Source organism: Mchenga conophoros, linkage group LG11 (assembly GCF_057382185.1).
Source record: "Mchenga conophoros isolate Kocher_MC1m ecotype Shallow Benthic linkage group LG11, M_conophoros_male_GT1.1, whole genome shotgun sequence".
In the NCBI taxonomy this organism is placed as follows: domain Eukaryota; kingdom Metazoa; phylum Chordata; class Actinopteri; order Cichliformes; family Cichlidae; genus Mchenga; species Mchenga conophoros.
This window is the reverse complement of record NC_140536.1, coordinates 36,449,275-36,470,464: the sequence shown is the minus strand read 5'-3', so window position 1 is coordinate 36,470,464 and position 21,190 is coordinate 36,449,275. Positions and strand designations below refer to the sequence as shown.

Here is a 21,190-nt window from a genome sequence, read left to right as displayed (position 1 = left end):
AAATATTGAATTGAGACATTCAAATTTTACCTTTAAAAATATAAGCAATTAGCTCAATAATTGTGATAATACACAATAATCCAGCAACAAATAATAATGTAAACATGAATACTATTTAATGGCACTATGTGTTTGCCTTACACTACTGCTCCCTTCATCTATGATGCATATTCTAAAATGGTGTAATGCAAATTGCAGTTTCCAATCATCTCTGCGGAGCTGTTTTCATTCCTGATGGGAATTTTAAGGCTGATTTAAAAATCACATATTTTAATATAATCGCTTATATTTTTTCATCTTTCAGACACGCAAAACATAAAGAAATTATGTTCAATTATTTATTTACCGATTTATGCTTTGGGTGACTAAAAACACAACAGGGAACTTGCAGAGTGCCCTCTGGTGGACAAACTATGCAACATCAGCGGTCATGGAAAGGAAGAAGGGTGTTTCCCTCTGTCACAAGAAGTTTAAGTCCTTGAGCAATTTAAAAGCTGATACTGTTAGATGGGTAGATAGCTAATAATAGCTAACAATACTGGCCTACCAATAAATTGCTTGGGCTCTTCTTTTCGTCGTCATTTTGGGTGCCAAGTTCTGGCGGTGTGCTCTAATTCTGGTAGTTCACCGCAAAACATTCAAATTAAAGCCTGTAATGAAAAAAAAATCCCAATAAAAACAAAACTTACATGTATTTGTGTTCTTGGAAGTAAAACCTTGAAAAATCAGACCAGGAAACATTTTCATAATTAAAAATATCACAGTGGCATAAGTAATAAACAGCTGGGGTCATAAATGGCTCTACTTGGTCACGTGAAGGTTAAATAGGATTTTCCAGATCCCAGAAAGTTGATGTGACAGTTTATTCATCACTCAGCGCCTCCCACCTCCCACCTGATCAAAGTACACAGGGGTGGGTTGAAATCTGGTACTTTTAGCTACTTTATTTTTTCCAGCATCTTTGATCCCTCATAACTCCATACGTACAGCAGATAGCTGCACAGTCCTTTTAGGGCTGAAAGCCTCATTTAAACTGTCAAAACCCACAACCAAATCAAGTTTACAGCCACAAATGGGTTTGTTATCGTCAGCACAGCTTTTTCTCTGACCAGTGATGAGCATCGTATATATCAGAGGCAAACTGCACCAGTTTAACTAACGTCTGTGATGTAGAAGAACAGAAACAAGCACCGGTACCCTGGATGTTGATTTATTTTCTGGTCATTTACTGAAGAAAAGTTTAAAAAGCATTCTGGGTAAACTTTCAAGGGTCATCTAATCACATGGCAAAGGTAGCTGCGCTGGTTGGAGCATCTGAAAGGTTTCTTTTTGATACCAGGCTCAACTTGTAGCAGCGATTCTTTGATTCCTTTTGAATCTTTTAGCCAGGATTCCTTCTGAATGATTCCTTCTGAATTATGGCTGGGAGATTCATTAAATATACTAAAGGTATTATACCAAGAAATCTGCTGATTTTCAGTGAGCCAGGTGGAAACTTTTTTTAATATACAGATATATACTCTGGCCTGGGGGTGAGGACAAGCATGCATGTATTATATTTTAATTTTCTCCCGAGTGTCTCTTCCACAGAATCGCTGTAGCCCAGTATTTTACCACTGCTCACTTGGGTTTCAGTCTGCCTCCCGAAAATAGGAGCATTAGGCTTTAAAGATGACAGATAATTGCAAACACCTGCTCTCCCATCAGTGGAGCACTGTTGCTAAGCAATAAATAATGCAGCCAATCACAGTGGAAATCCTCAGAGGGTCGTCTGTACCGTTGGCACGGGCAGGTAAAGCAAATGACGTCCTGTACATGAAACAACAGTCAGGAATAAAGAGCCTGAGTGGGTATTAGTGATGTCACTGACGCCCATCAGTGTTCTCAGTTACAGCAGATGGCGTGTCCGCTGTCGGAAAAGATTTGTTCAAATTAGTGCAAATAAATGAGGATTTTGGAAACAAACACACACACGCACACACACACATAGATGAAACAAACAAGTGAAGGAAACAAGATGCCAACTGGTTATCAGAGGAGTTGGCATGGCAACGAGTAAAGTTGCTATGGGAATGGTAGTATTAAAAGAGATGAAAGAGGAATTATCAGCACAGTTGGAAAGTAGGGCCCTTATTGTATAATCCCTAAAAGTCTAGATTTAGAAATGCTGACCTACATGTGTGAATGCTTCAAATAGACTGAAAGAGCATTGAGACAGTGGTTTGTGTTGGGCCTTTATTAAATGAGGTTTATAGGTTTTCTGTTGGGTTTTATATGCTATGTGTTGTTCATACTATTACATAATAGGGACTTCCAGCCAGGCATTGCTGCTCAGCATAAACCTCTTCCAGACCCTTTCACAGGATAACTACGGTGTTGTATTGCTGCCCCCTAGTGGAGCGAAGTAACATTGAACGCTTTCAGTTAAAAACTTTTTTTTACCCACTCTGTTGGAGTATTTATTGTAACAAAATAAAAATCTGAATATATTTGTAATCAATTCTTCTTTTGTCCTTTTTCTATTTCCCTGCCACAGATGACAGAAACTACACAGGTAAGAACTTATTGTTTCCTAATTTTGTGATTTTGAAATCTGTTAACCTCGCTCAGCTCAGCGATGACCTGTTGAAGGTTACAGGGTTAGATTAAGGTCACCGAGTCTCAGTCTTTTTCTGCTGTAACCTTTATAACCTTCCTAATTTTATCAATCATTAACACTAACAAAGGAAGATTAATTTTACTTACTAAAAGTTGGCATTAGCCAAAAATAAACACAACTTATTATCCATTAAAAATCCTATTCATGCAGCCTAGTTTCACTTTGTTCTGCACTCGTTGCTCCTGCCCCATCTGTGGCTCTGGGCAACAGTTGTGAGAGTCACCAGGATCCCGTCCACTCCTTTTTTATGGAATTTTTGCCAAATGGAAAAGCTGACAATAGAAGAACTCTTTGCTCAAAATGCATGTGTAACATTTTAGCTTCTAGTATCTGAACATATGCCAGGCAGCTAGTCACCTCGTGGTTGTTAAGAGAGTAAATGATAAGGACAGATATCAAATCTATTCAGTAGTGCAACAGACAACCGTCACCTCAAGATGCTTTGTACTGTAAAGACACTGCAGTGTTTGAGAAAAAGCCCCAATGATCAGCCCCACCCCCACCCTTGAGCAGCATTTAGAGACAGTGGTGAAGAAGAACTCCCTTTTAACAGGGAAATATTTTAAGCAGAACCAGCCTCGATGATGGGCCGTCTATCGATTTGTCAGGGGGTCAGGACAGAGAAAAGAGAGAAAAATCCCAAAACAGACAAAACACAAACTGCAAAAGACCGTAAACAAAAGTCACATGACTGCATATTTTGCAGAGAAGCACTGTTCAGTGTCTGAGTCAAGCAGCAGCAACTAAGAAAACTGATCCCGCCCCAACTGTAAGCTTCATCAGAAAAGGAGAGCTGGAAGCCTAAAAGTGCCGAACATGTCTGTCTCCTGAATCCAGACTAACAGCTATGGGCTCTCCGTCCTTTTCTACCTTTGGAAACTCTGTGAAACACAAATAAGCCAGCAGCCTGAAAGTGAAGTCAGATAATAGTGTGAGGTTTTTAAGATACGACGGAGCCTGATCATTCAGGACTGTGTGGAGAGAGTAGAGGACCCGAGTGCAGACAGAGGCAAGTAGACAAAACTGAACTTAACAAAAAGCGAGCCTTTATTTAGGGCTGAAAACTCAAGGAAATACAACAAGGCTAAACTGAGGGAAAACCTGAACGTAAACTGGGAAACTATGACTCTCACTGAGACTTTATACTACGACTAGACAAGATAACAACTATGGCTTGACTGGGAAACTGTGACAAAGGGTAGGGAGGGTAACACAGACAACGAGACAATGAACACAGGAAGACCGATCTCCACAAATGAGGAGATCAGGGGAAGTGGAGACGTATGAGCAAACAGCTGACTAGAATGAACATAATGATGCCACAGTGGAAGTGCAAACTAAGCACATAGAACATGGAAACAAAACTGTCAAAATAAACAGGAAACATGATGAGATGCAGACACGACAGGAACTTGACAACAAGAACCACAGAGACATGAAGCAGGGAGACTTAGAACAGGGGAGAAGACACAAAAGGATCCACAAACAAAGGACAACAGCAACCTGTGCATTGTAGAAATTACTCAGATAAACTAAACTGAAACTAGAAAACCAATGAATAACGAAATACAATAAAACTCAAACACTGGGCCACACGACCCAGTACCGTGACATAGAGCACCCTGACATAACAGGTTATATCCCGATCCAAAATAACAAACCAATCACCATAGCAAACACGACACAGGTCAGCTGTGCAAACCCAGGCCATGAAGCTCCCGACACACAGCCTTTGTACTGATGTTCATGCTCTGCAGTTACTGAGTCAGCAGAGAGCTGGCAACACGCTGTGACCCTGCTGTGTAACCACCGTGGTCTTACACTGCTACGGATCCTGAATGCTTCCATTGTGCTATAATACTACTTACAGCTGATCATGGAACAAGAAGAAGAGAAGAGATGTCATATGGTGATTTGTTCGAATGATCATTTACAACAGCGGTCTCCAACCCCCGGGCCTCGGACCGGTACCGGTCCGTGAGTCGTTTGGTACCGGGCCACGAGAGTAGAGGCTCAGGTGTGAAATGTATGCTTTTCAGGGTTTTCAGCGTGATTTTGTTATCGTTTTTATCGTTAACTCGGTTTTCCTGGGTCTTTTCACGTGTGTTATGAATAAATCTTCTTTTTTTCGGTACTAGTTTTGTTTTGTTGTATTTTGTTTTGTATTTTTCCGCGACACCTTAAAGGCCGGTCCGTGAAAATATTGTCGGGCATAAACCGGTCCGTGGCGCAAAAAAGGTTGGAGACCGCTGCTTTACAAGATGCTTACGTTCAGTGATCTGTTTAGAACAACCACATTCTTTCACAAATGTTTGTAAATAGTGACGCAGATGACGTAACATTACAGGGAATCATTCGGTTATTAAAATGAGTATATATACTATTTTATAATTAGCTTTGTAATGAAGCCCATTAAGCATTTGAAAACTCAACATGGCCGTGAAGAAGCTGAACTCTGAAATTACTTTTTTTAACAATACTGTTCATTTCAGTCACATCTCCTGTATAAACCTCTGCACTTTGATCCTATTGATCTCAGACTCCTGCAGCCATATGCTGAAGTGTCCTTGGGCAGGGCACCGAATCCCAAATACCCTCTGATGCATCCATCTGGGTGTGCATGCGTGTGTCTGTGGATGCAGCAGTTTAAAAAGTGCTTTGAGTGCTAAAAAAATTAAAAACCGACACATCATACAGTCCATTTAGTACACAAACAGATTCATTCTTCCATTCTCATATTTAGCCTACCCCAACATCTAACTATATCTACACACTTTATCACCTTCCTTTGTGTTTGCAGTGCATCCTTCCAGTGTGACATAGTGTCTGCTAGCCTGAACCTAAATATCCTCCATTGTCTTTAAAAATAAAATTCTCAATAGAATAATCTTTTCCTTCTAATCCTTCTGTAAGATGAGCACAAACAGAATAGATGTAAAGTTGTGCAGATGTTTAGCGACATAAAAGTGGACACTGAAACACAGAGCCTCTTTGGAACGTTGGCAAAAATCAGTTTACATCAGATAAAATCAACTTTTTAAATACATGTCAAATCATCACAAATATGCAGTGTTTCAAAGAGTAGACCTCAAATCATAATATATTTCATAAACAGACTTCCATCTTTGATCTCCCGTCAGTCCTCTAAGTTTGACACCAGGCTGCGGTGTGACTTCTTCACCAGAAGAGGGCAGAAGAGATCTTTGAGAAACCCCCCACACTCGGGCGTGTCTCCATGTGGGGCAGCAGTGGCCTGAAGCACCAACAGGCGCTTGTTCTAACTGAAGGTTTAAATCCCCACACCAGCTGGAAGATCTGACTTGAGGGCATGAACAGCTTTGAACAGCTTGTCCAACTCAATATTTTTTTTTTTTACTGCTGTGATAAACAAGATCATAGTTGAAGCTGTAAACATAAGTTGAGGAAGATAGTTTTCATATCTTATATCAGAAAATGCACACATTGCAGAGCTCACGGGCTCTGCTCCAGTTTCCAACGAGCCAATTACACGAAGAAAGGTTCTGAGTAAATCCTTCATTTATGACTTTGAGGACGGTTTCATTTGCTCATTAGTGAGGAAGTATTTTCTCTCATCTAAACGAACCCCCCTGTGTCTTTGCTTAATTGTAATTCCAAAGTTTTAATGGAAATTATATTCTTATTAGTTTGTTGCTAATCACTTTTTCTATGCCCTCTCTGAAGATTCACTTTTTGAAAATGGACAGGATATTACAGGGATACAATATTAGAGGGATGTTCTGCTCACGCCGACCCGCTGCTACACACAGCGTTACTTAAACACCGAGTTTAAACTGTGCAAGTTTACAGCAGGTCGTTCTCTGAAAATAAACTAATGTGCTTAGTCAGCCTTCCCTGGTAGAATAAAGGGTCGACGCATCTACAAGAAGAGCCACTTGATCTGACCCCTGGCAAGAATCATGAATACATTAGTAACTGTTGCAGGATGGTTCGTCCTCTTGCACAGTTATGTCACCACATTAGGAACTGGCCACGCTTTCAGACTGGTTGTTCAACCTTTTTTGTCTGGTGTTCTCCCAAACACCTGTCAGATGGACTCCTCCATCAACACCTCCTCTCCATAAACTGTCAGTGGTTCATTTCTGTACAGGTACAATGCTGTGCAAAAGTTTAAAGCCACCCCTCATTTCTTGACATATGACATCCAAAGAGCCAGTCTTTGTTCCTTTTAGGTGCTCGTGAGCAGCATCCAAGCAGAGAAAGGTACCTAACTCGAAGGATAAACCGGTGGTGTGAACATAAAAGAAAATTTTAGCAAAGAACACATTTTAAATTGTATCTTTAGGCACTTTGCTACCTGCAGCCTACGACAAAAACACATTTGTTCCCATTTTTGTTGAATCTATGAAAAATACCAACGGTAACACAGTTCGACAGACATAAAATTGTATCTTTGCACCAACAAGGTGATTCCAGAAGAACTATCAGCTGAAGACTTGGCATGTCACAGTATAATGTGTAGTGTGTTGTTAAAAAATTGAGGGAAACTGGACGAGTGGAGGACTAAAGCAGAAGTGGCAGGTCTAAAAAACAAAACATTGACAGTGAATGAACAATATCTGAAAGTCGTGTCTTTAAGAAACAGGAAAAATCCATCAAAGATCTGACACAGGACCTGAGAGATGCATCGGGACCTTCGGGTGATCCACGTGCTGTTCACTGAAGCCTCATCACAAACGCTCTCAGGCGTTCAAGAAGCCTTAAGGATGAGAAACTGGGAGAAAAGACTGAACATCAGTGGCAACTGGTCTGCTGGAGTCTGATGAATCCCAGTTTGAAATTTTTGGTTCAAGTCGTGATCAGTGTGTAAGGAGGACGTCAGGAGAGAGGCGCACCAGCGAGTGTCTATGAGGGAGGTTCTGTCATGGCTCGGGGCTGCATTTCAGCCACGGTGTTGGAGATCTTTTCAAAAGTGATGAAACGATGAAAGCAGCGAAGTGGCCTGAACAGAACAAAAGGCAGAAACATCCAAAGAAGAGCTTTGAGCGTCCTTCAAGAAGCCTGGAGAACTTTTCCTGAAGACTACATAAAGAAATGACAAGAATGCTGCCTCACAGAGCTCAGGCTGTGGAGAAGAAAGAAAGAAAGCTTTTTTTTTTGCTTTTTCATTTATGTTAGCACACTTAGATTTAGGATTCAATAAATCACTGCACACAGTTCCTATTCTGCCAGAAATGAAGGGTGGCTCAGTGCTTTTGTACAGCAGTTTTTTAATGCTAATAATGAGACAAGTCGATGCTTCCTGAGGAAATATGTTGCTTAAGTAGAAAATTCAAAAGAAAAAGATTAAATTTTTTTTAACACATCCACGGATGAATATTGGTGGTGAGCGTTAAAATTTGGAAAGGGTCATTTTAAAAGGACCTTATATAACTAAAAGTTTAACAGTTATGATAAGCAAACTAGTTATCTTTAACTACAGGTTTGCTAATTACGTTTCTGGTGGACACTTTTTCATTATGCTACATTTGTTTCCATTACTGCTAACTAACGTTTACACTTTTCTTTCTATTTTAACTTTCAATCACTCTTTTTAATAAATACATTTCAACTGTTAACTCTTAGTTTATGTATTAGGCTGTTTTCATCCTAAACAATTTCATGTCTTCGTCCATAACTTTAGCAAACAAGTTATAACTTTAATTTGTACGTTTAGCTAAAGAACACCATTAGTGCTTCTGAAGGAATTAAGAGCTAAAGTAGCCTAAGTAGGTAGTTTTGTCAGTTTGTTGGTCTGTAGCATTCAAGTGTGTGTTAACACAATGCCACAGTCTTCCCAGGAATGGAGAGAGCGAGCTGCATGTCCGACTCTACAGGCTTCAGTTAGCATGTTAGAATCTTACAGCTCATAACACTATAATTGGAAAAAAGGCTTCCCATTAAAACCAATGGGAGTGCTCCCTCCACCCAGTTAAAATGCTGTGGTTGGCTGCACATAAAGGACCACCATGATGTGAGAGACTGATACATGTGCATTGATTCTTTTAGTTTACAATTTAAAATTTGACCCTCAGTTAATAATTCCAGACCTTTACACTTTTAGTTTTAACACTTAAAAGAAGCAGCAATACCAACTCACTTAATAATTTTAGCCAGCTAGCTAATATGTTTATTCATGAACGACTGTATTTGTTCATTCAGGCTTTTTGCTAACAATGTTATGCACACTGTTATGAAACATCCTTACTTTTCTCTAATACCTTCAACTTTGGTGAGCTTCTTAACAATTTTCTGCACAAACCTGTTCAGGTCCACTTAATTCTTCAATTAAACTTTAAAATATATTTTTATTTTTTATATATTCGTTAAGACAATCTGTCTGCGTAATCCCCCGGGGTACTTATACCTCTAATTGGGAATCACTGCCATAGATTCTTTTAGAGTCTGTGACAGAGACCCATAAGGCTGCACGTACACACCCTCTTCATAGTCCCACACAAACAGGATATACAACACTGAACTCTTAGCTTTATGCAGGCAATGATAGGTGGAAGAATAAGTTGCCGGTGAAAAACTTTGCAAATGTCACAGACTTAACAAACACATAATTAACTAAGCAACAGAGAAGACTGTTTCCTCAAATAGAAATTTCCATCCACTGTCTCAACACTGACCTCCTTCTAGCTCTGCTCTGTCTCCACTCCATGTGCCATCACCGCCCACTTACTGCCTCCTCAGCGGGAGAAAGGTTAATACCCTGCTCCTGTCTGAGTCTGCTCAACCTTGTGTGTGTTTCTGTGTGTAGATGCAACAGGACTGCATCTAGTGTCTGTTACTGTTTCTCTGACAACAGTTTAACAACCATATGCGCCCCTAGAAGAAAGGCAGCAAAAACAGGGGCATAATAATCCCCGGAGTCTTTTTTAATATCATCAGATTTTAAAAGAGCTAAGAGGCTACGACATCATGATGGCTGGCTTATTTCTATTTATCTTTTGAAAACCAACAATATGCTTCAGCCCCTGATCATTCCTGACTTTTCAACGCTGTTGTGTTAGCACTTGGCTTCAAGCAAATTTGCTCCGACTGAAGACATAAATCTTTACAAATGGAAAAAGGAAAATTACCCTCTCCCTTCGAGCCTCGCATTTGTCTTTAACCATCAACAAGATTACCTGGTGAAGGGTTGTCATTTTATACAGACAAAAAAAATCAGCCTTCACCTTTTTTTTCTTTTGGATGTGTGTGTCTTTTGATTTTTGCTGATTATTTTATGTAAACTTGTAATTATTGCTGCACAAAAACAAGTAAAAAAGTGTAATTTGTTGGAAACGATGTTCAGTGTATAAAAAGAGTGCTTTTGTAGCAGGATGGTGCAAATGGGCTTCAGTTTATTGTAATTAAAGCAAACAAAGTGGGCTGAAGGATGGTTTATGTGAGCTCCACAAAATTGGTAACACAAGTTCACTGTGGGATTTGGTGCTTTGTGATACCTATGTGAACTTTTTACAGCATGTGATCCATGGGAAGGATGGCATGAGAGCAAAGTAACAGAGAAGTTGGACTGTTATTCTGAGCAAACAGAGGTATTCTCTGAGCCAAATCAGGGGCCAGTGCATGAAACTCTAAAGCCTTCAGCGGATCAATTCATCAAGCCTTGTTCACTGAGAGACAGCAAAGTAGGTTTATCACAGATATAGAATTTACTAAATAAAGAACACAAGAGCTGAATCAGCCAAAGTCAAAAGAAAGCTGTCTAGCTGTGGTCTCAGAGGATGAGGAGCGTCTCGAAACCATTTCCCAGGAGGAGAAACGAGGACAGAAAGTCCAGTTTACAGATGAACCCTGGTAAAGATCAGTGGCAGTAACTTGAGGCTGAATGTAAGGAGAGAACGAATGATGCCAGAAAGAGAAAAGTTTGTAGCTGGACACCTGCAGTGAACTGACTCCACCCTGGCTGAGGAGAAGCAGCTCTCTACTCTGCAGAGATGTGCTCCACCCTCTGGTTTGCATTTTTGTGGGGAAGGATTTGTGCTGCAGCAGGATAATTGGCCCAATCACAGCTCAAAACTTTAGGGAAACAAAGACTGCCGCAGACTTTCCTCCACATTCGTATTACGTCAACCCCGCTGAAAGTTTATGAGTCAAGAATTCCCAACCAGAGAGATAATAAGAGAGAGACACAGACATGACACTCAAAGAATTATGAATAGAAATGAGTGAACTCTGAGGCTGTAAAGATGGTGTTAATCTCACCCTGCCTTCAAAGAGCCAATCAACAGTGGAGCTGTGAAACATATGATCTGATCATGTTGTTGCACTGACGCATTCACACAGAGGTTTCAGGTATGTGTTGGCAGCCACTGCTGTCAGTTCATTATTGTAGTTAAGAGAAGTTCAGTGTGCTGCCTATTATTTTGCTCACTTTAGCCATGATGTAAATGAGCGTGGCATTTGTTCAGGGCCTTGATTGTTGATTGTGATTGCACTCTGGATCCACTCATTAGTGAAGCTGTAATGTCACAACTTTGCACAGTAGAAACAAAAACTTTCTTTTCATGCGCGTCGGAAAACTTTTTAAGACTTTTTATCGGAACAAACATGATGACACATATTTGCAGCCTGATACCTATTGATTCACACAGGAATAAACATAACTGCCCAGAAACCTCGCTCACTTAGCCTGTCATAATATGAGGCGAATATTTACAGCCTCGTGTAAAATCGTCCTTCTTCTTTTTCCGTCTTCTTCCGTTGGAGGTAACACCAAATCAAATAGAAGTTCCCGTTTGACCCTTTTGCAGTCAGCTCTTTTTCTTTTGGTAGAATAAATTTAGTCATGAAGAAAAATGTACCTTCACACCTCATTAATGTTTTCTGAGTTACAGGTCAGTTTTTGATCCCACATAACTGCACAAGTACAGAAGACAGCCACAGGAAATCTTCAGAGATGAAAAACATCCATTTAAATGACACGTTTAAAGAAACAAATTGCAAAAAGAGCAAAAGTAGTTTAATCAAGGTGATATGAGTATGAATGTCGCTGCTCCATTACACAGCCATAAGCTACTTTCATGAGTTTTAAAATTGGATTATTATATATGATGAAATGATCTGGATACAGTTGATGAACTGTCACACATATGCTAGAACATGCTTTGATCAGCCACCTATACTTTTACCCAAAATGCACTTTTTAAACTTTCAATAATCAGAAAACAGATCAACATCTGCAATATTACACTGGAGCATTTTTGTTATTAAAGCTATAACACATCCCCTATAGCTCTCCCTCGATGTATATTGATTCTCAAAGTTGCTTAGTGAAAAATTCACGCTGAACAAAATTCAGGTTGGCTGTAAAATAGATTTGGTTGCTTGGAGCTGAAATGGATTTTTCCACCTTGAAAATGTCATGTGGGCTCAAAAACGCTTGGGAAAAAAATAATGTCAATAATCAAACGGAAAACTTCATCCCACCCGTCTGCACTTTGAGGAAAAATATTTATGGCCTATTTGTATAATTTTGCATGACTTCATTAAATATACTAAAGTTACTGTTTAAAAGAAATCATGCGATGGTGAGGGGTCAGGTGGGAGTCGCTGATTAAATGATTATCAAATCATGCTGGGATAATGTGAGTTATCAGGCTTCAACAAGCTTAGACTGAACATTAAGCTTCTCATATATATTGAAATATTTTCTAGTAAATTCAAAACTAATGCAAAAAAGAAGCATTTTCACTCCCAGCCTGAGATTTGTGGATGTCACTGCAGCTGCTGCGAGTTTAGGGTTGCCCCAAAAAGTTGAGCCGCACATTTAAAAAAAATAATTTACCTCAAGTGTCACGCTCCTCACCTCATGCAAATGTGAGTTTGAGACCTGCGCATGGCAGTAATGGATTTCCAAAGCACACGAGTAGCAATATTTTGGCAGAGGAAACCTTCTGACAGTGAAGCAGAAGATATTCTAGATGTTTTCTTACTGGTATACTTATAAAAAATACACAGAAGTTATGTCCCAGTGGAATCGTTTTATAGTTAAGCAGTGGATTTATTATTCTTAACAGAATCCACTCCGCCCCGATACTCAGGCAAGATAGATTTCTCTAATAAGTGAGATGCTGCAGAGTGGAGAGAGCTGCTGCAGGACAAATTATGTAATGATGACACTGTATCTAAGTTAGTCCTTTTTACTGCCTGATGAACTACATTTTTCTAGCATACTGGCCAACATTCATGCTTCCATAAATCACGCTCTTTCAAATAATCCTGGCCGGCACTTCCACCACAAAAGGAAAAAGTTGCGCGTTGAAAAAACCGTACCGTATATCTGAAACAGATCTTGGGAATCCTATTTTCCCCGATATCGATTTTTCAGCACATCAATTTGGATTTCTGCCAGCGTAACACGTGCTCCGCAGGTGGAGGCGAATGTAATCTGTCTATTGTTAAAAAGGAAACAGTATTTTTCCACTAACACGTCTACCAGGAGGAAAACAGGCCATTATTCTGAAGGATACCCATTGTGCAAACTGCAGACACACACATTTACAGTACAAGGTGCCTCATTAAAGCAGCTCAGCAACATGTTACAGCACTCATTTCTCCAATGCAGCTTTTTCAGGCTGTGCCTCAGCTAATGTCTTCTCCCAATGTGGCATTTGCCACCATGGGGGTTGTTAACAGTGCACCGTCCGATGCTGTCGCATCTTGCCTGTGTTGGCTGCAGGCTTATGGAGGGAAACAGCATATAAAGTTCACAGCTGAATAATTGATGGTGTGTTGGATGGGTCACGGGTGGCAGCGAGGAAGAGGAGGTGGAAGGCAAATGCCAGTAGATGATCACTGCACTCATGTCAGCCTGTGAGGGCTTGTTAGCAGCTGGATCTGAATAGCTCTCTGCTACACGGAGATATCCAGATAATGAGATTTGGGTAATGAACCAGGGTTATATAATAGTCATATTCCATCGCCCAACTACAGAGAGATTTTAATTTGGCCCGGAGAAATAATGGTCTTCTTCTCAATCATTGCAATGAGTCATTTTCAAAAGCTAACGCTAACATTACATTGCAATTAGAGCACTTACACAAGAAAGGCAAAAACAAGACCATAAAATGGAATAAGAGTGAAGTCAGTAATCCAATAATGCTTGAAATCGGCTAAAAGTGTCGCCACCGCCGCCACGATTTTCTGAGATTTCAGTTTAGATAATAAGCTGTTAAGTTTTAGCTCTATCATTCCTCAAATGATTCAAAGACATCGAATGATCTCCCAAAACATCAAACATTCATCTGAAAGAGAGACACAAGTAAAAGCCAGCTGAGGCCTGATTCTACGTGTGTGTTTATCATCCAAAAGGTGCGAGTGTGCGTGTCTCTGTGTGTCAGAGATACCGACAGACTGTGCTGAATGTGAACAGAGGGTTCAAACAGCAGGTGTGCCGAGCGTCCAGCCTCCCTCTCATCAACACCAGCTACATCGCCGTCACCACGCTTCTCAGATCGAGATGAAGGCAAATAAGATCAGGCGTGGTTGATGCTGCTCGCCACGTTTAGCGCTGATTTCTTAAAGCGGCTTCGGTAGCATTTTTAGACTTGATTGTGGAAGAGAAGGCAGAGCTGGCAGAGGTGGTTACAGATCAGTTACACGTTACTTGTGTGCTCGTCTGGCAAGCGTGGAGTGATCGATTTGCAGGTCAAACAGCATCGAGGCATAGGTTTTCTTAGGGTGAAATTATAACATTTTTCAGCTTATTCAACAGCTTTCGAAAGACTGTAATTCAGAGGAAAGGCCTGAAGAATGTCCTGCTTATACCTCGCATAATGATTTTTTCAGTCTCTCTCTATATAATCTACTGCTTATTTTTCCTCTTAATCTTCTGGTCTGTAAAATGTCAGAAGAGGTGAGCAGCTTTCCTGAAGCCATGACATGTCTGGTTTTGTCAGACAATCAGCCTGAACCCACAAAAATATGCTTATTAAAGATAACAAAAAGAAGCAAGCCTTCACCTGAAACGGGCGTTTTACCTGTTTTGGTATTTTATATAGAAGTGCAGCTACAAAAATGAAAGAATATGATCTTCATGAAGAGGTTTGTTGCATTAAACTGAATTATCCCAGATCTGTGATTTAAAAATCCGATATTCTGATATATCAGTCCATTTTTTTCTTTCTAATACACAAATCACAAAGAATTTCCAACATTTGTTACGTGTAGTTTTGCATTTACTTGCGTAGCGGCTGCCGGACGCTGCTCAGATCGGTTGTTGCCTTTGTGGCATTCCACACACGCGGCTGCCACAAGGACGCTGCAGAGTTCCCTCTGGGCAAACAATGCAATGTCAATACTCAAAAGGTGTTTCTCTCATCTCTTCTTTCCTTTTCAGTTTTTGTTTATCGGCTGTTATAAATACAGATACTCATAGATTGGCGCATAGCTAATATTGGCCAATAATATCAGCCTGCTGATAAATTGTTTGGGCTCTACTTTTCTGTAATGGAGATTAACTTGCAGTCCTCCAAAATGCCAACAGCATACAACTCAGTGTCGCTTAAATTACATTTTACTGTTAAAAAAAAATAACACTGGTGCTACTGTCCATTGCTACCTCGAATTCTGACCTCAAAACAACGCCTCCAGCATTGCCCTCCATCACGGCTCCTTCTCAGTGCAGAAACCATCCACCTTCTCTGAACCTCTCAAATACAGCGACGACCAAAATTGTCAGAATCAGATCGAGTTCAGATCAAAACTCCAAGTTCCTTCCGGTCTCTTGTGTCTTTCTTAGTTCCAGCACTTCCCTTCTTCCTCTTGATTTCTTTGGGCCAGTTCCACAGTCGAGGCTGATGTTCAGAAACACCCGCTGCTTGAACTCGGGGAAAAGCTCATGTTTCACTCTAATCTAAGCTGCTGTTAGCTGTTGATTTCTGAGGTCTGCTGTGCAGCAGAGGGAACTCTGTGGCTTCGTTTCCTGCGGTTATCCTCAGGAGAGCCAGTTTCATCACAGTGTTTGATGATTTTTGTGACTGAACTTGAAAAAACCTTCAGTCCTTAATGTTTTCCAAATAATTGACCTTCATTTCTTAAAATAGGCTAATGATGGACTGCTGTATCTCATTAAGGGACCAGGACTGTTTTTTCCATGCAAACACTACATCAGCACAATATTCAATCATTCAGGAGGAAAAAGTTCCACCTGTTAACCTTTGAAAAGGTTCAGCTGTGAAGTGGTACACATTCGAAATGACAAACTCATGAAGCTGGTTAAGATACTGACAAATAGATGCAAAGTGGTCATTGAGACAAATGGTGGCAGCTTATCTTGGTGCTGCCTCTGAGACACTGTTGTTAATCACATAAAGCCAGACGCCACCCCCACCCTGTTAAGGATAAGTGGAAGAGAATGGATAGATGTGTGGACATAAACCCAAATGTGTTGTTTAATTGAAGAAATGCTTGGTTTTGCCCGACAGCGCAGCGCAGCTATTCTCTAACTTAAGACTACCGTGACCCATTTTGAAATCTGAAAATCTTCCACCCAAGCTTTTAATCACAACTCTGATCATGACAAATCTAAGATGAAGTGTTTTCTCTGTTGTCTTTTCATTGTGATCTCCCTTGAAAATCCTTGAAATTGTCCTGGAATTACCACTGATGAGGATATTCTTAAGTCTAAACTCTGCAAACCATCTCGTCTCTCTGGCAACGACACCATATCCCCACACGCCGTCACAGGCTGGACGACTGTACGGTCACACATATAAACACACTGAAATTCATTTGCTTGTCCAGGCTGAATCTCTGAAACAGCTCCACCTCTGCTGCCTGATGCTGTAACTGCAGCTCCATTCAATTCTTTAACTCGATTATGAGATATCCTGTTTTAAATGTAACTGTTTAGCTGGCAGATTTAAACCATTATTACTATCTTGTTATTGCTGTAAATGATTTCTAATGGCTCACCTACATTTCATTCAACATCTACAGCTGTGGCTCAGACTTTGGAAATGACCAGTGTCAGGAAAAGAACAATAGAGAGAGAGAGCATAGCCTCTAATGAGTTTTAACAAACTTGCGATGTGTTGTGTAGATGTCCTTGTCGTCCCTTTGAACTCAACTACAAATCAGTCAGTTAACCCTGCAGTCACGTTGCATTTGGTTATGATTTAGAAAGCTGCAACACTACCAGCTGCTGACACTGTGGAAACAGCTCTATGGTCAGAATATCCAGAGACTTTATAGAACAACAGTATATATTAGTAGTCTAACTATGATGTCATACCAAAGTCACACTATTGTGTTGTCATATTATCCTATAAGATGTAATGCTTTTAGAATGTGTAAATAATATATTTCCAGTGCTTTGTATCCTGCTGCAGTGAGGCTTTGGTCTTATGTTGTTGTTAGTGTTGTGCACTCTGAAGGGTCGAGTACGGGATCCATGGTGGACGTTATTGTGACATTACCCAACCAAACTTTGATTGTAGAGACCGCACTATTTACCCATACATAATTTACTGTTAACATTCTTTTTAACATATATTTTAAAATCGTTTTTGAAGTAAAAACTGAAAATGATCGAGCTTGTGACTAGAAGTTTTCTTTTTTTAATATTGTGTGAGGGTAAACTGGAAACCTTTGGACTGATAAGATGGTGTCACCTTGGCATTCTCAGAACTGTGCTGGGAATCTTTTATTGACATTTTTATAGACTAATAAAAAAATCAATTAATTGGAAAAAAAATAACAGGCAGATTATTGAATAAGGCTTCGCTCAGTGCATCATTAAATCTAAACACTGGAACGTTAATTATATGTAACCTTGACATTTATGACTCTACAAGAACTCAGCGCAGTTGAGAAAAGCGGCTGAAATATAATTGAATGCCACTGTGAGTGGGATCAAACTGTGCGGACATGTGACCACGTTCAGCAGAGCCACTCACTGAAAACTAACCCAACAAGTTTGTTCTGTTTTTATTGTGTGAAAAACTGAAGCGGCTCACGCTGACACGAGTTAGCTCGTTATATTGATCATATATTGCCTGCCCGGACCTCCTGTAGGCTACCTGTTAAATACCAAAGCTTGTTTTTGGCCATTTGTGCCGATGCGTTGATCAGATATTGATTATGGGCGCACATATGCAAGAAATGCAAAGCCAAAGAATGCGCGTGTGTGCAGTGGAAGCAGTGCTGAAGTTAAAGTCACCGTGCAAATGTCAAAATCTTTGAGGTTTAGCCTCTCTCTCTCTCGCTCTCTCTCTCTCACTCACTCTCAGAGCTCGTGCAGGCTCGCTCTCTCTCCCCTCCTCGCTCTCTCCTCACACTCAGCCAGCCGGTGCTGCAGTGGCTCAGTCGCAGAGCGCTAGCGCGGCTGCTTTTCCGCGGTAACTCGTTTCATCCGTCGGGACACGACTGCGTCCACGGATCGTAGATGCAGCCCTCCGTTTCCGCCGCTTCGTCTCCAAACACGCACCCGTCCGACCCGCTTGACGTCTTCTGCGCGGACTCGGCGTCTCGTTCGTGCGTCCCGATTGCGTAAAAGTCGTAAGTAGCTCAGGGACGCGCTGTCCAATAATCTTGATCGATCGCAGGCCGGAAGCACGCGTTAGTTTAGTTTGGACAATTGTGTCGATGTGCGCGGAGATAGAAAGTTGACCGCGTTCTCACATGATCGCCGCGAGCTCTGCAAAGTAAACGACTCTGTCCCGAAAATATCCAGCATGCAATGCATAATTAATCAAGCATTATGCACAAACACACGCCGATTAATTATTTACTCGATCTGCTAAACACTTGCAGTTTAAAGTAAATAGGTGTCCGCCACAGTATCTGCAAAGCGCAACATAAAGTCCAAACACACTCCAGGGCGGCCGGACACGTGTTGAGTTCAGTGTACGTTTAGCTGTGGGATTGTTCAGAACAGCCCGACCTTACAGCTGCAGCACCGGGGTCAAGCTGCTCCGGTTCAGCTCACCTTGAACCATGCTGGTAATGTGCACGAGTCCTCCGCGGGCAAACCGCCCAGCCCGAGGCCACGCGGCGCTCCTCCGGGCATCTCTCATAATCCTTCTCCTCCTCTGGCCACGGCCGTCTGCAGGCAAGAAGAAGCTGTACATCGGAGCGCTGTTCCCCATGAGCGGAGGCTGGCCGGGCGGTCAGGCGTGCATGCCCTCCGCTCAAATGGCCCTGGACCTGGTGAACAACAGGAGCGACATCCTGCCCGACTACGAGTTGGAGCTCATCCACTACGACAGCATGGTGAGTGCATGTGGAGGAGAGTCAGAGGAGGTGCGCACTTAAAGTGATGTGTGTGTGTGTGTGTGTGGTGTCAGCCCCTGAGGGATGTCATGATCTGCCTCTCAGATTATCACGAGGGCTCTTGTCATTTTCTCAGTTCTGTGAGTGTTTTGTTCAATTCTTTTCTGATGAAAAACAGAGAAAGAAATCCTGGCTTTTATTTCCAGTTTTGATTGCAGATTTATGAAATTATACTGGCTGTCTTTTTTATTTTTTAGGATTGCTGGTTTTCTCCAAAGTTAAAGATCATTAGGAACTGCTTTAATGATAGCTCACCTCATAAGGAGAGGTTTTCTTTGAGTATTGTAGATTTTGGGGTCATATTTTTTGAACATCATACTCTTTGTGATGGAAGCGTCTTTACTGATGTTTGCCAAATACCAAAAAATCAGGTATCAGGTGAAAATGTCACTTTTTCTAAGGAAGTGCTTTGGTTCTTTCATGTTTTTATCTATGGGTCACCCCGCTGACAGCTAACCCCCCAGAGTCTTTGCACTCCGTGCCACATTCATTTTGCTAAATGAGCAAACACACCTCCTGCTTGTTGCTCATCAATCATTCATCATGGTGGTATTTTAAAATGTCAGCATTATCGACCAATATAAATCCAATAATCACCCCTCCAGCTTGTTCAGATACTGCCCTTTTTAACCACCCACGCCACCCAAATCAACCTTAATCACAATCCGGGTTATTTCTGTGAGTGAATAATCCTTGTCTTTGGGTTCTCACTGCTGCATATCCTGAAGTTTTTCACTGAAAGGAAGTGTTTTTCTCAACAGTGGGATGAGTGCAGACACAGATTTGTATAAAAAAAAGCAATCCTCTGTCTCTTCTCTTGAGGGTTGTTATCAATCATGCTGCAGGACAGATGCCTGGAGAGTTGGCTGGGGCACCAAACAGTTAACTGCACAGGGACTGGTTAGAAATTTGCTACGAGCTTTATTCTGATTGGTGTACAAGGCTCTGCATTGGAATCCTGTTAAACAGAATAGCAGGGAAAGAGAGCGTGTGTGTGTGTGTGTGTGTGTGTGTGTGTGTGTGTGTGTGTGTGTGTGTGTGTGAGAGAGAAAGAGAGCGAGAGTTGGCATGGCAACACAGTTACTCTTGAAGCACACCACAGAAACAAACAAGGATTCAGCTCTGTGGAAATATGTGTGCAAAATCATACGCTGGATGTATGCAGAGCTGATGGCACAGAGCATTTTGTTAGACATACACCTCGTTCTTTGCACTCGAAACAGATTAAATACGTGCGTGTGTCCTCCGATTACAAGTGTAGTGAAGCAGGCATCTGCAGATGTAGCAGCCATAAACATAAAAATAAAGCAAGGAAGAGATTTCAGAGGGATTGGAAAACATCTCTCCTCGTGCTTCAGGAGTCGCTGGCGCCTCCGGCTCGCGAAATAGATGCAGATCCTTTTTGAAGGGAAAAGCTCAAAGAGGCTGGTGTAACATTGTCTGAATGATACTGGTTAATTCCTTGATTTTAAGTCCTAGCGGGAGGGGGAGGGGGAATTTATTGCTCCTACTCTGGGTACAGTGTGGTCAGAATGAGGTTTTTACTTTTTGATTGCAAACGTTTTTCACCTGGCTGGAATGGTAATGAGGATGACAGTCTGAAAACCAATTATAAAGAAGGAGATTAATTATGATATTTGCATGCAGTTATGAGAACCCATTCCACATCCTTGTTTGGTCTGAGAAGAGATCGGCACATTTGAAGCACAACTTGGCGAGATTAAGACGAGGGTTTAAATGGCTCTTTGTTTGCATCTCGAGATGAAGGCTGCGGAGTGTAATTATGCATCAAAGACTCTTAACTGGAATTTATTATGATGAGAAACTTTTATTGCATCTCTAAATGATTAAATAAAAGAAATGCATCAAGGGAGACCTATTATGCATATCTTCAGGTCCATATTTTTATTTGTGTGTTCTACCAGGGTAGCTTTGCAATTAAGAAACAAACATTATTAACGATGTGATCCTCGTTCACCTTAGTGCAGCCCCATTTTCGCTCCTCTTTCCTTACAGCTACCTCCCCTTTTCCTTCTGATTGGCTGTTCCTGCAAAACAAAAGGTGGGTGAATACTGTCAAAGCTGTCTGACGTTGTCATATTTTGGATATCTGCTTTCTTTGACATCTTAACAAACAAAGATTAGAAAAGACAATGCAACTCTGAATAGCAGACCGTATAGGAAAGATGGACATAGCCTCCTGGTTCTCAGTTATTGGTTAGCAAA

At 41.1% G+C, this 21,190-nt stretch overlaps 1 protein-coding gene and 1 long non-coding RNA gene across 6 annotated transcripts in view; one reads left to right on the top strand and one right to left on the bottom strand.

Moving 5' to 3' along the window:
• The window catches only part of LOC146564919 (uncharacterized), a 43,556-nt gene extending 24,791 nt beyond the window's left edge, over positions 1 to 18,765 (bottom strand). The window contains exon 1 of the long non-coding RNA XR_014894463.1: positions 18,621 to 18,765. This is a non-coding gene — a long non-coding RNA (uncharacterized LOC146564919). The remainder of the gene's footprint in view (positions 1 to 18,620) is intronic.
• Positions 1 to 21,190, top strand: part of gabbr1a (gamma-aminobutyric acid (GABA) B receptor, 1a) — a 128,280-nt gene that overhangs the window by 27,672 nt on the left and 79,418 nt on the right. For all 5 annotated transcript variants that reach the window (XM_085292710.1, XM_085292711.1, XM_085292713.1 and 2 more), the window contains 2 exons: positions 2,537 to 2,554; positions 18,744 to 18,904. In XM_085292710.1, coding sequence (XP_085148836.1) covers positions 2,537 to 2,554; positions 18,744 to 18,904 — 179 coding nt within the window. The remainder of the gene's footprint in view (positions 1 to 2,536; positions 2,555 to 18,743; positions 18,905 to 21,190) is intronic.